Consider the following 15,293-nt stretch of genomic DNA (forward strand, 5'->3'; position numbering starts at 1 on the left):
CTTTAGAGTAAGTGCCTAATTTTAAATGGTTAAAACTCAATGATATGTGGTGGGAAAAATATATATATGTATATTTTTATTTGAAACTTTTTCTTTTTTACCCCATCCAACCCCCAAAATGTTGTAGATTGAACAGGTTGAGGAAGGAACTCCTGGAATCCTGAAAGTTACAGCCAAGTCCACAACAGGGGACCAAGTAATGGAAGGGGAATACAATACTGTGAGTCCTGTCTATATGCATGAAGAATGTGAAATAGCCTTCCATTAAGTGTTGGTATTTTGTGGGGTGTTTTTATCCACACTTTAGATTTTTAAAAATTATTTCAGCTATTACAATGTGCTAATTGCACACAATCAGCAGGTAATTAATCTGGAAATAAAAGTTCCAAAGTCAATTGTTATTTTTCCTTGCCAAATCAGTTTTCATGCTTTTGAAACCTGTTTCTTAGCTTAGGGGTGTAGATGAGCTTGGTCCTGTGGAATCAGTTGCAGGATTTTTTCCCAGTGGGATATTTGTAATAAATGATAAGTAATGATTTATAATAGCTTTCATAGTAATTAGGGCATGTTTTGTACTTAGCACAACTGAGTGACGTGTCATCTCAAGACCTGTTGTTGACACATCTTCACCAACACAGCTAATGCCCTGTGGCAAGTCAGTCAGGAAATTTCACTGCACACTTAAAACAGTAAAATTACAATGTGCAGGTGTGGTATTGTATGTTTGACTGACTGTTTCCATCACACCTCACTCCCCTCATTTTCATAGGCCTTGATGCTGAAAGGAGAAAAAACAATTAGTGAATAGAGTATTGGAACCACACAGAATGCGTAAAGACAGGCCAGCCTGGGACTTCAAACTGCAAATACTCTATGCCAGTGACCTGGTTTAACTGTGCAGTGTCATCCCCTAACAAGGACACACCTCAGTGCATCTGGGGGCCAATACTGTGGGAAAGTTTAACAATGGCAGCAGAGCTGTTGCACAGGGTTGTAAGACTGGGTTTTTTTCTAGTCCATAATAGTGAAAGCTTTTCAGCAAGGAAATCAATACCATCCTTCATTAAGGAAACTTTTGGTTTCTTATTGCTACATCTTCACTGAAATGCTGTCACTCCTCATAGAAGCTGTGAGCTGTGTGTGCTGCACTTCAAGACCTTCAGTTCTGAAGATATTGTGTGTTTGATCATCTGTAAGACCTGAAAGAGATTTTGGGATTCCTTCAGGACAGTTTGTATGGCAGTTGTCATATGAAAAGCATTATATAGTTATCTGGGCAGTTGTCCAAGACTACAAAGCGTGCAGCAATTTTCCTTGTGATAGCAAAAGTTGGAACTTGATTTCTTAAGATAGCAGAGTTGATAGGATGGGTAAGAATTTGGCTTGGTCTGAACAAATGTTCAAACAAATAATATTCAAAAATAATATTCTTTTACAGTGACTTGGCTGAGAGCCTATATAAGTAAATTATATTTTCAGATAAAAAAAGTACTATTTGATTTGATAACATTTTTATTTGCATGAGCACCTGAGTTTCTTTCCTAAAGAGCCCTTTCCTTATGGAGCATTTTGAGGTCACCTGCTCTGGTAAGGATACAGGATAGCATCTTGGTGTAAAACTGCAAGAAAATAAAGAATTTGTCCCTAACTAATTGATTTAGAATATTCTTGGGGTATTCTTCTAGGGAAAGCTATTTAAGTGTTTTTAATCTTAGCATTGCAGCCTGGTATTGTCAGGTCATGGTGGTAACGTGGCTTGTCTTAAACTCTGTGAATGTACAATAGGTAATAAATGTATTCACCTTACTGTGACCAGCCTTAGATACTAATCTCTAATATATATGGAAGATAATAGCCAAAGGAAAATGCACTTTTGAGTTTCTAAAAATCAGTCATGTGCATTGCTATTTTGCAGGTGTTGCTGGCAATTGGACGAGATCCATGCACAAGAAAAATTGGTTTGGACAAAGTCGGAGTGCGTATCAATGAAAAGTAAGGACAGACATCTGTGTACAACTCACTGCTGAGCTTGTGTCATGTCCTGTGCCAGTGGTAGTGGTGCAGAGACATCCAACAGCTTTGATGAAGAATTTGTCCCCTGTTTGTGTGCACTTGGATGGGAGACCATGTCACAGATATATCTGCATTTTCTCCCATAATACTGCTACATTTGTTTTTTTTGTTGCTGAAATGTCAATTTCTAATTCCTGGGAGAAAAAAGTGTCTGTTTCATTCTTTCCAGATTTACAGGTCTATCTTAGCTTCTTTCAGTTATAGGCTTTTCTAGGATCTGTCAGTTGTTGATTTTACTCTCTTTCTCTCTTCTCCTTGCACTCTCTTTTTCTCATCTCCTTGCTTTTATCACCTCTTGGAGCAAAACTCAGTTTGTTCATACAGGCTTTTAGAGCAGTGAGTTTTGTTTATATTTTAATGTAAATGTTACTACATGTTATTTTAAAAGATAAGGTTCAAGTAGCATTCCTTAAACTTCAAAGTGAAATTTTTTAGGTTGTGGAGGGTTTTATTTCTTCAATTGAAGCAACCCTTGGGTACAATCCATGTCTTCTGTATAAGAGTATTTGATGTTTAATGTAGTGAGGTTGTTGCACCAGGGAGTGGAACTATCAGTAACATTTTCAATAATGGTAACTAAAATATCTTGCAGGCATGTAGGTCATCAGAGATCTTCTCTCTGAAGAAAAGACAAGGGACTGTGACCTTGACCAGTGTAGAGTTTTAATATATGAATGCAGTAACTGATGTTGTCAAGGGGAACAATTGTGATATTCCAAATAAGTGGAAATTTTGGTCCACTCAGAATTGGCAGACCTGTGTTAGCTTGTAGAACAGTACACATCTTTCTGATGTCAGGACACCTATTACTAGCTTAATAGAATGAACTATAAAGTTATTAACATCAACTGTACAATTTTTAACAAATTGAGGAAGTTGGATTTTTAATATGGGAATTACCACTGGTCTCTCAAGTAACTGTGTGACTGTTTCTGTGTCTGTCTGATTAGGTTTCCCTGTTACATGTGTTTCCTGTGGTGATTACTGCACTGTCTCATTTATTGATGAAGTAGGAAATATTAATAATTAAAAACTTCCATTAGCTCAGTGCACTTACAGCTAAAAAGCTTGCTGGCTGTCCCTTAGGTAGAGTGTGTAACAGCTTGGCCTGTCTCTGTGTAGGAGCCTGAAGGATAAGTTTCTATAAACAGCTTTAGCCACTGGACTGAAATTTCAGTAGTAGGAAAAATTGTTTTGTCCTACAAATGGAATGGGAGAGCATCTCTTCCTGTCATTTCTGAAAGTTGCCAGTACACAGCTTAGCTGGTAGTAGAGAGTGTTTCAGGGAGAGGTTCATCTCAGTGATTCAGGAGATGATTTGCAGCTTCACAAGCTACCTCCTCATCCAGTGTGTGAATTCCTGTAGTTTTGATCAAATTTGCCCTACTTTATATTCCTGCCCGAGACTGTAAGATTGTGTATATGAATTCTTTCCCTCATACTTCACATACAAGTCTTCCTCTTAAAGCTAAGGGGCCTGCAAGGTTATCTACACCTCCAGCCTTCACAGAAGAACACTTAGATCTTTTTTCTTGTTAATTCCAATTGCAGAACGGGAAAAATTCCTGTCAATGATGAGGAGCAGACAAACGTGCCATATATCTATGCTATTGGAGATATCCTGCAGGACAAGCTGGAACTCACACCAGTGGCAATCCAGGCAGGAAGGTTGTTAGTTCGGAGGCTTTATGCTGGGGCAACCACTAAGGTAAGGAACCACTTGCCACAAAACACTGTCACTGCTCTGCCTCTAAGTGCAGAGTGCAAGTCTGCTTGCTTATGGAAAACCTAGTAGAATTTTAAGGATTAGCTTTGATGATCATTTTAATTTTCCCCTGGCAAAGATATTATTGCAGATGTGTTCAGCTAATTGTGTAGGATAAAATTAATACCTTATGGATTAAGCAGGAGTCTGTTTTTTTTTCTTATTAAAAGGGCTTAGTTTTCTCTCAGAGTATAATGATAATGAAATTAACAGAGATCATTTAACTTATTTTTAATTCTACTGCCTTCCCTAAAAGTCATAAATTTTTCCCATCTTGTTAAGTGCTTTAACTCCAGTTCAAAAGCAGTTTACTAAACCTACCTGCGGTCCCTAAATAGAGTAGAATAGGAGTTTGTGATGTTCTTAATTTTCAGTGTTATTTTCACAATTTTTTTTTTTTTACTTCTCATCTGTATGTTTTCAATGTAATACACAGTTCTAATTGTAGTTGAATATGGACACAAAGGAAGATCAGATGTACCAATAACTCAGCCCGTGTTTATACCTGAATAGTTGAATGAATATTTTCAGTGTTTATGTTTCATACTAGTGCAGTTCTGGGTTTCAGACAGGTTATGGTTGTTCAAATGGGAGTTACTTGGGTACTCCTTTACACCTTATGTTTAAACCAGAAGGAAAGGAGAGTGCCTTTAAAGAACTGGTACCCTGATACGGGTGCTAGTCTCACCTTCATAGCCATATGGCATGACCATAAAGTTTTCTCCCTTTCAGAGCTTGCTGTATTCATAGCAAGTTCAACTATCAGCCAGATTTAGAGCTTGATTGAGTTGTTTGTTTTACGTTGGCAGGTATTGCAGTAACAGAATCCTGAATCAGTGTGCATAATGTCATTGAATTAGCCAGGCAAGGTTTAAGAAGCTGTAGCAGAAGCCAATTTTTTTTTTTATTGCTGCAATGCTATGGATATGTCTTGATTTACATTTTATGCCAGATAAGTCCCTCAAGGTACAAAAATTGTTATGCTGCCAAGGGAAGCATTCTTACTCAGTGAATCCCAGAAACAAGTAACTACTTACAAAAAAAATGTGAGTGTGGCTTACACTGCCTTTGTAACAAATCTGGAGAAGCTGATTGAAATATAACAAGTTAGTGTTACAGATAGGTGGGGCAAGAACAGTAATCAGCATCTTGGTTGATCCCCAGTCACAAAGGAAATTAATTAAGGTTGAAATATATAGAAAATAAAATTACTAGAAATGAAATAAAGCTGACCAACCTGCTAGTCTGCTGGCAGAATGATTCACTTGGTGGATATGGGAAGAGCAGTGGATGTTTGTTTATTTTGCATCTAGTAAGGGCTTTTGACACTGTCTCTATAATATTGTCATAGACAAACGGATGAATTGCAGGCTGAGTAAGTGGGCAGTGAGGTGGGTTGAAAACTGGCTGAACAGACAAACTCAAAGGGCTGTGACCAGCATTCCAGAGACCAGCTGAAGACCAGTCACTGGTGGTGTGCCACAGACTTGGGCTTGGGTCCAGTGCTGTTTAACACCTAAATTAAAGGATCTGGATGATGAGAATAAGTGCACCCTCAGAAAGTTTGGAGATGATACAAAAGTGGGAGAAGTGACAGGTTTTCCCTGTCCCCACAAATGGCTGTACTTCATGTCTTTGGTTCTTTTGGCATCACCCAGGTTACAGCAGATAAAAATGGGCTTTGGATTGTAGTGGTTCCCTTGCCACATTCCCAGCTAAAAATGGCATGCTTTGTAGAAGTGGTTGAACAGGCTACTTTTTATCTCCAGTTTGACCTGTGATCTGGTACATTTTTTAAATGGGGCACTGAATTTCCTTTTCCATTTAATCTATACTAATGTTAGTGTGGCTTTAAACTGCCTTTTTATTCGTGCTCTAATTAGCACCTGGAATGGACAAACACAAAACTATACCTTAATTTGAGACAATTCAAAAAAAACAAAAGACCTTTCAGAATTGGGAATAATCAAGCTTTTCTTGCTGTGTTTCAGACTGCTGTATGCTGGTTTTATTACTGATGTTGTGTGGGTTTTCTGTTTTGTTTTGAATGCTGTACAGTGTGACTATGTGAATGTTCCAACTACTGTATTTACTCCTTTGGAGTATGGAGCCTGTGGGTACTCTGAAGAGACCGCAGTGGAGAAATTTGGGGAGGAAAACATTGAGGTAAATGCCTTAATTTTATCTGGGTTTTAGTTTTCCAGTTTGTAATTTAAAATAATGTTATGAGTCAATTAAAACAGTATTTTGTGCTTTGATGGAAGGGCAGAAGTGACTAGGTACACTTTTTGTCTTCCTTGGCTGTTCGTAGACATGTTATAAAAATAATCCTCAATTCCAATAGCTCTAATTGAAGATATGTTCTATTTTTGGCAAAGAGGGGCTAAAGGTGGAATATTTGGTTTTTAAAAAAAAAAAAGAAAAAGGGTTTCTTTGTGTCTGCAAATACTTCAGGATAAATTTAAGCTGGGTATGTGCTGGAAGCAATACACTGGTTTTAATGACAAAGTAGAGCTTTTGTACCTACAGCATGGCAAATTCCTTACCATAGTGATTTTTACTTTATAAAGCTAAATGTTACACTAATTTTTCCTGTTTACTTTGACTGTACAAAGAAGTATGTGCTTAATTTTACTCACGTGAGTAATCCCTTTTCATTCCCTGGGATTGCTGGTCAGGAATGAAATTAGACAAATAAACACTTAGTGCCTGAGGCTGTTCTTCCAAAATGCTCTACTGATCACACTACAGAAAGTATGAGGGGAAGAAATCTCACAATAAACTGAACTTTTATGTCCTGCAAATATCACCTGAGGAGCATTATTTACAGAAATAAGCAAGTAAGTGGTAGTGCATGTAGTTGAGAACTTGTCACCCTCTTAGCTGACATTTTCTGATTTGAACTGTGGAGAAAAATAAGTAAATACAACTCAAAATGGCAATGTGCAAAATTCTGTTAACCTGACCACAGGGCAAAGGCTTAAATGCTTTTCTGCCCACAAAGTTTGTTTATACCCAGTCAAATTTTTGTCACTGAATGTAATTCTTCATGTTACATGTGAAACACTGGACCTTTTATTCTGGAAAATGCGCTTTTGATTTTCAAAAAAATTTATTTTTTAAAGTGTGTACCCAGAAACATTTGTGTTCTGGCTAAGTCATCATATTCTGATCTTTTTATTGTGTCACCTTATTGTCTTTTGGTTTTGCAAGCCTCAGTAGGATTATTGAGTCACTTGTGATTTTGTAATTTAATAAGAGCATGGAGAACTGTGTCCTGGAAGTGTAATATTCTTATGGCTTCTCCTTTTTAATTTATTGGATGATACTAGTACTTGTTTTGTAGAGACTTCTGTCTTTGGCATTCACTAAAGGAAAATAATATCATCATGATTTCAGATGTTCTAAGTGCTGTGTACACTGCTTATTATTTAGGACAATCTGTCAGCTTTTGGAAGATTGTGCTTTCTGCTTGGAAATGACACAACTCTTTTTTAACCTGTGTTTTATTTCCAGGTATACCATAGTCATTTCTGGCCACTGGAGTGGACTGTGCCATCCAGAGATAACAACAAATGCTATGCAAAGATAATTTGCAATATTCAAGATAATGTAAGTGCATCTTTCCTTCCAGGGAAAACAATATCTATATGTTTATCATAGGAACTGTTGATGATACAACAGCTAAAATAGGTTATTTTTAACAAATTAAAATTAATTTAAATATGCGAACCTTTTGAAGTGTGATAAATATTTATAGTGATGCATACTTCTGTGCATAGAAAACCAATTCAAAATACAGAATTCTGCCATTGCTATTTGTATATGGTACTTCTTCCTTATATGTAAAATAAGAAGTAGAGATCTTTAAGACTGTTCATTAACTTTGAGAAGTGAGCAAATCAGTGCATGTAAAAGGGGTTAGGAGTTTTATTGGTTTATTCTGTCCTCCCCAAACTTAAACATTCTTTTCTGCGAGACTCTTCTCTCTGAAATTGACGTTTCTCAGAAACCATCACAACTTGTAACCTCTCCAAACTTTATGAGTGTTCATAAAACTCTTGAGCTTGTTCTAACAGGATAATATATCTTGCCTGCACAAATCCCAGGGTGATAATGCCAGGATTATTCTTGGACTAGGATCAAATTTCCTTGCCATAGAAATGTACAGTACCTGCTGAAGCAAAATCAAAACTAGTAATTGGTTAGAAGAATTGGTGTGCCTATCTCAGAATGATCATAATCTGTTCAATAAAATATAGTTGATTTTAATAATATGAATTTTTATCAAGAGTAATATTGTATTAAAATGTATTCCTGTTAAGATGGTGGCATAGCTATCTGTCCTATAAGAAAAAACCAAAACTTACTTTACCTATATTAATTTTTCTTAGATACAGATTTATCTTTCTGCAGTCTTTCTAAGCATCATGTCACCATTTTGTAAAATTTCCAGACCTGTCAGGTTTTGCCCATCTCCTCTTTCTGGAGGAGTTTGCAGTAGTGTGGAACCTTTGGCTATGCTCTAATCCAAAACTCTTTAAGAAAATGCAAAGGTTTAGTGGTGATTTACAGTGTTTAATTAATTTATTAAGTGAACTTCTTGTCCTAAAAATTTGAAATGTGTTTAAACATCTAGGGATAGTGTTGGAAGTTACCCTGGGAAAAAAATAGTTCAATAACTATTTAAAACTCTCATTGCCTTGGTTTCATTACTATGGTTTCATTTTTACGTATGTCCATATTTTTAAAGGAAAATAAGGATAATTCCATTTTACTTATTACTCAGTTATAGCTTTTCTTATTCAAATAAATCCTGTGGTAAATCTTAGTCTTCAGACTTATTGAAAGAATAATAATCTTTCAGTAGTACCCACTATACCCAATATATGTGATATTTAGCTGGAAGACCAGATAACTTTTGATACTCAACTGGGCTACATCTATGCTTACCAAAATCTGATGAATTCCCTGAAGGCCACTAAAGCCCACAGCAGTTGACATGCACTAAATTTTTTTGTTTTCCTCTTTAAGACATTCAGGTCAGGTCAATACAGCTTGTTCTGCCATGTGTTTTCTGAGGATATATGGGCAGTGTTCTGCAATTGAACAGGAATATAGATAGGAGAAGTTTGAATAGTACCTTCCTTGTAACTGGATGGTTTTTTTGCCAATCTCTAAGTGTATTCTCTCCCACTGAAAGCCAGCACTGCCACAAGAGTCATTGGCAGTTCAGTTATAATAGACTTGCCATGTCTGGTTGGCCGCAATTTCAGCTTGTGGTCCTTTCCTGTGAGCAACTATCAGACTGAAAATTCCAACAGATACCGACCATGTAGCCACCAACCACAGGCCCTTGTACTGAAAATCTTTGTGCAGGGTGCTCACCTTTACTTAGGCAAGTGTTCTGTTGGCATGAGTGGAACAACTCACCTGAATAAAATTTCAGACACATAGAATTGAGCACAGACCATGGGGTGTGTTAAATTTGCATGCTTTTGATGTACTCTTGTACAAAACTTTGTAAGAAAGCTGACTCCTGAGTTCCTAGTTGAATCTTTGGAGAGAGAGAGAGAACAAAATTATACCATCTCACATCTGTTGGTGCTAATGATAGTTCACATTTTAGTGGTTACATTAATTTGTGATACATTTTGTGAGCTGATTAAATTATATACTCTGAATAAGAAAACTTTACACGTTGTCTGAAGAGATCTAAATTCATGACTGTGCTTGCATTTGATTATCTTTGGCATTTAGGAGAGAGTAATTGGTTTCCATGTCCTTGGTCCACATGCTGGAGAAGTCACCCAAGGGTTTGCAGCTGCTATTAAATGTGGGTTGACAAAAGAACAGCTGGACAACACCATAGGAATTCATCCTGTCTGTGCAGAGGTTTGTATACAAAGTCACCTCAAAGCCCAGCTTTCATGGTATTCTGGGGTAAGGTGTTAGAAATCTGGTTAACAGAGCTCTGTTAAAGAGGTCCAAATTTGCAGGAAGGCATGGGGGGAGGAAAGGGGAGGAAATTACCTGATTTTAATATTTAGAATTCTAAGACTTGGGTTTAGTGTGGGATATTTAATTTTTTTGCTTTTATTGTGTTCATTTGTGAAAAGTTTATGGCTTTCCTTAGTCCAGTTCTCTGTCTATTGGGGAGTATAGAATATTTTCTCCCACTCAAGATTATGAAGGCTTCAAATACTGTATCTGCTGAAGGGGTTGTTAAAGCTAGATTAATGTACTCAAAATAGGGTTACAAACTGGTGCTGGGAAAGGGGACATGACAATTTTTCTATTAAACTCTATCCTCTTAGAGATCTTTGCTTTATCCTGTAGGCTTTCAATTCATGAAGCCACACAAATATTTATTCTTTCTATCTTGCTGTTCCTCTTTAATGAAGAGCTCAATTTGGTCCTGCAGATGTGGGACAGCTCCTCCCAGATGTGAATCAGAGATTGATTTCAGTAGCATTAAGAACAGTTTATATTATCTGAGGATCCCTGAAAGCTTGTTTATGACCTGTGTAAGTCTTTGTACAGAATCTCATGTTGTGTTAGAAGTAAAGCATTACAAGGGTGCACCAGGATGCTGCTCTGCAGAAGTGACATCCGCCTCTCATTTCCTATTTTCAGGGTGGTTTAGTAAAAGCAAAGAACTCCATTAAGGGAATGGACTGCTAGCAATCTGAATCCTCTACAAAGCATCCAAAATATAGATTCTGTTCTTTGTAGTGCCATCTAATGGTGTTCTTGGAGACCCTTGAAGAGGGGTAGCAGGTCCTTATCTTACCAGGGGCCCTGTGGAGATCTCTGAGGGAGGCATTCAAACCTGTGAACTCAAGTGGGCTATTTGCATATGCAGTGTGAAGAGAGGATGAGAGTCATAATTTATTCTGGACATCTGAGCTGCTAAAATTGAAACTGAATAGAATGATGATTAGACATAATTCAGGGAGGTAATTTCAGATAATCATATTTGTTTGAGTGGGGGAGGAAGAAATTGGCTCAGGAGAAATATGCTATTTAAAAGCTCCAGGGAACAGCGATCGTTTTTAGTGACAATCTTCAAAAGGGCTTTTTATGCTTTTACTTAATTTAATCTCTTGAGCAGTAAACAAAAATCAAAGTGCAAGATGGCACTCTTTGATTAGAAAAATGCTTGAAAACTGGGATTTGTGAGGAATGAGCATATTGGATGAGTAGAACGATGGATAATATCATTGTTATTTTTGTTACATCACTGTAAAAGTTAAAGAAAATGAAGTCTGATTTGAACAGGAAAGGGGCAGTGTTATAGGGTCAAGTGCTGACATCTTCACTGACACTAGTATTAATTAATTGCTAAGTCTCCTATGAAACATGGTTTATTCCACTTGAAGAAAACCTTAAGACTGAGGGTACCATTCTCACTGCTTACAGATTAGAGCCAGATTTCCCTTCTCTTTTGGGGCAGCATTTTATTCTGCAGAAAACAGGAGCTCAGAATAGAATTTCTTGCAAGGAAAAGTCCAAACAACTGCAAGCACAGAACTGGTAGGACCTCACCCCTACAGAGAGTTACATCTGAGCCTCAACTGCACTGTGCTGCCTTAAATTCAGGGGGGTACTATTGATCATCTGTGATGGAGAAAAACTATCTTCTGAAAGCTGGGGTGATTCTTCCAGGTAGCTAATGATGGCTTTACAGCCACTGGATCTAAGGTTTTGTCTTCACTTAAGTAACGAACAAATTCTGTTCAAAAATACCTGTTTCCAACCATTATCAAATGACTCCAGCTGGCTTACTAGGGAGCAGTGTGGTCCCCTCCCACACCTGGAGCTTGCAGTCTGGCCAGGAGGAAAGCAGATAAATTTTGTGCTTTTTAATCTTGATCTTTTGAAGTGAAATAACAATAAATGAAGACTCCCATATGTTGTGAGGCTGTGGATCAGAAATAAAGTCTTCAAACCTCTCTCTCAAGACAGGCACTTGATTTTAGATAACTCACTGCTCTTCTGCCATATATATTAGGCATGCATTTGTCTTCCTGGTTTGTGTATAATGCTTTACATGCTTATGGAAAATGGAAGAGGTTTATAATTTATTGATGTGGTTCTCTGAAGAGCTGCTAGCAGCAAAGCTTCTGCTTAGAGAAATATAGGTATTTCTGGTCCCCATTATCTTTAGATACTTCAGTGTTATTTGCATAGCTGAAATGTGTATGTACTTTATTCTATGCTAAGTTTATTCTTCCTGAGAGATGGCTTTGAAGATAACTAATTATTGCAACTTTGAAGCATTTAGATAGCAGTGGTTTTTATTTCCTTTTTTCCTTTCTGTGGTATAGGTATGCTAAACCATGCAATTATTTGCATAGTAAAGTACCAGTATTAAACAAGTTTTTGTAGAATTTTCCTTCTGAAATTTTAATCTGTTAATTTTACAATAATTATTTAGGAATAATATATATATATGTTGCTTTCTTAATGAAAGTGACTTGAAAGCAGTAAAGATTGAAATTGTTCAAACCAGTTTTACTCAGTGTTTTCACTGCTATTGTTGAGAGGACACAGATCCCAGACATAATGCCTTCATCAGCAATCACTTCCACATTTCTATAATGTCTAGAAAGGCACAAAGGCAAAAGTCTCTCCAAATGCCCAGGCCTTGAGTTAACTTTACTTTCCCAAACAAAGAAGTTTTCTTTGAGCCATAAAGACACTTATTCATTAGGTGTACTGGAGTTTATTATTGCTGAGCTCGTTCCCACTGTAAAAACTTAGGAACATTAAGACGAGAGGTGGTATAAAGTCATATGACTTCCTTAATTCTTTCTTTTCCACTGTAAAAGGAAGAACATAAGCTAAGTGAGGAAAACAAAAGTTATTTGTATGGGTGTGTGCTGTTTAATTGCAAGGAGTTTAAATGTATGATTTTCAGTATTATTTTCTTGCTTTAAGGAACGGTTGCTGTTTTGAGCATCATGCCTAAATGAACCTTCCAGGAAAATAAATCTAGCCATACTAAGGGTCTTCTTTTTTTTTTTTTGTCTCAAGGTATTCACCACCCTGTCTGTGACTAAGCGTTCTGGTGGAAACACAACTGTGAGTGGATGCTGAGGTTAAATTTCCCCATTCTTGCTATTGCCAGAGACTGACTTCCATCACAGTGTCTGACTCCTGCAATTCAGAACGAAGGTTTTGGGGGAAATGGCCCTTGGACACCTGCAGAAATGTGTAGAGCTTAACCTGGACATTCCATCATCCTAAGGAGAAGAGCTCTGTGGGAGTTGGTTACTTTGTGGTGCCTGGCTGGCAATTAGCAATGCAATGGGAATCTTGACTGTTGAGCTGGTGATTAGCAGAGCATTTAATGAATGCTTTCATGAAGTCATAGCCTGAAGCCTGCATTGTCTGGTGGGCAGTGATGGAAGAACTGCTAGCACAGCTGGACAACAGCTGTTTTGGTTTGGCTTTATTCCTCTCTAGTTTCTTTCCTGAGCATTCCTTTCTAGTTCTTTCTAGAACAAAGAACTTCCCAACTTGGAAAAATCCTCTCCAAGTTCAGGTAATTGTAATTGAGATAAAACAGCTCCTTTTGTGTCTGGGTCATGACACAGCAAATGGAAGGTCTCCTCATGAGCATGCACTTTTCCAGCTCACATGCCTATGGAGTTCTACTTGTTGGATCATGAGGAAGAAAATATTCTTGGGAAAAAGTTTAGTGCCACCTAAAATAACATACTTCTTGCCTTCCAAACTGGCTCCATTGTGACTTTTTATTTAGAAAGCCTTATACATGAAAACATTATTCTCAGTGAGAAAGGAAAATAATTTATTAAGACCTTTTGATACAGACAGTTGTGTTTCTTCCCTGAAATCATGCATATAACGCAGATGTGATGCACAGATGTGAGCTCTCCTTGAAGCTTATGTGATTATAATGAATCTGATTTGGAGCTGACAGAATTCCAGTGTTGAATGAATTGTACTTCCAAGAACTTTGTGCAGCTTCATTAAATTTGAGTAAATTTCTTTCTTTCCAGGTGACCTATCATAAGCTGCACTGTTTCAGGTCTAAACTGGCCACTTTGAACACAAAAGTATTGAGATTTCCTGGAGATTAGTGAGCCCTTAGAATTGAAAAAAATACACAACCAAACAACAACCCCTCAAAACCACCAAACAAACAAACCCTCCAGCCAAACTCCAAAAACCAATAGTGAAAAATCTGTTGTGTAGATAGGGTCTAAAAGTTCTATTTAGTTCCATGTGTGCTATGTTTTATATTTAATTAAGAAAACAATACTTTTAAAACAGAGGTTTTAATGAAATACCAGATTCTTCCCTCCTGTGTTGGATAAGCTGCATATTTATTTGTCAAGAAATGGCAAAAATGTCTCTTTGTAATGGAAATGAATATGTTTTTTGATCTGTTTTTCCATTTCCCTCTCTTTTAGCAGAAATGTTTGGATTACTTTTATTAAATGGTTCTTGGGAGTTCGGTAGTGCGGTGTGAACAGGGGGTGAATTCCCCCGCCCTGTGGGCAGAATGCCTTATGCCTAAATTCCTACCTGGTAACAAATTCTGGTTTTTCTACTGATATTTCTAAAATAGTGTTGTGAGTTATTTTTATAAACCCATAACTGAAGGATTTTTAAACGTGTTTTGTATGGTATGGTAACTAGAATGGTCTGTGATGGTATTTTTCTGGCCAGTTTAATAAATAAACCGATTTGCACAAGCAGATTCTCCTTTTGATGCCTCTTCCAAGCAGACACCGGGGGACAGCAAGGCGAATATTTTTTCATGGGCCAGAAGAGGGCACCGTGATAAACCCGGCTTGATTTGCCTTTGTCTCTTGCATTTTGAAGGTAGATCTTTCTCTGAAAAACAGAGCATTTGTTTTACATGTTAAACATTTGAGAAAGACATACTTAGAAATAAAAGATCATTACAAATAAAAGATAATTAGGAAAAAATCTTTCACTATTTTCACCAGCTGCCATCCATGTAACTTCTGAAAACCCAGGAGTGTAGTTGGGCTGTTGGGCAGTGTAGCTGCTTGTATTTAAGCACATGGATCTTAGCATTTTCAAGCAGGTGTGTAAGAAAGTCGGCTCCTGGAGATCAGGATCCTTTATTTCTTGGAGGAAATAAAGATATGTATGAGCTTGGCTTTGCAAGGCTGGACCTGCACATATCTATTCTTACTGTTCATGTCATCAATTAATGATGCATGTTTCTACACTAATTGCTTACAGTTCCATAGGTGTTTGGTTTAATTACTTATATTTTTATTTTAAATTTAGAATTGTGAGACTTTTATTGATAGCGCTTTTTCTATCAATTCTCCATAAGGAAGACGTTTTCTGTTGTGTATTTATGTCATCTGTACATGATGATAGGATTATATTATAGTATATAATATATTTTCACATAGGTATTTATTAAATGCCAAAGCTAGGTATT

The 15,293-nt window shown here is 37.1% G+C and overlaps 1 protein-coding gene across 1 annotated transcript in view; it reads left to right on the forward strand.

Annotated features, from left to right (window-relative positions):
• The window catches only part of LOC131592361 (thioredoxin reductase 1, cytoplasmic-like), a 36,156-nt gene extending 21,588 nt beyond the window's left edge, over window positions 1-14,568 (forward strand). Inside the window, exons 9-15 of the mRNA XM_058863819.1 lie at window positions 128-220; window positions 1,916-1,992; window positions 3,625-3,781; window positions 5,897-6,004; window positions 7,355-7,450; window positions 9,599-9,733; window positions 12,878-14,568. Of these exons, the coding sequence (XP_058719802.1) occupies window positions 128-220; window positions 1,916-1,992; window positions 3,625-3,781; window positions 5,897-6,004; window positions 7,355-7,450; window positions 9,599-9,733; window positions 12,878-12,940 (729 nt within the window). The 3' untranslated portion in view covers window positions 12,941-14,568. The remainder of the gene's footprint in view (window positions 1-127; window positions 221-1,915; window positions 1,993-3,624; window positions 3,782-5,896; window positions 6,005-7,354; window positions 7,451-9,598; window positions 9,734-12,877) is intronic.
• Window positions 14,569-15,293: the final 725 nt, after the last annotated feature.

Source organism: Poecile atricapillus, chromosome W (genome assembly GCF_030490865.1).
Source record: "Poecile atricapillus isolate bPoeAtr1 chromosome W, bPoeAtr1.hap1, whole genome shotgun sequence".
Taxonomy (NCBI): Eukaryota; Metazoa; Chordata; class Aves; order Passeriformes; family Paridae; genus Poecile; species Poecile atricapillus.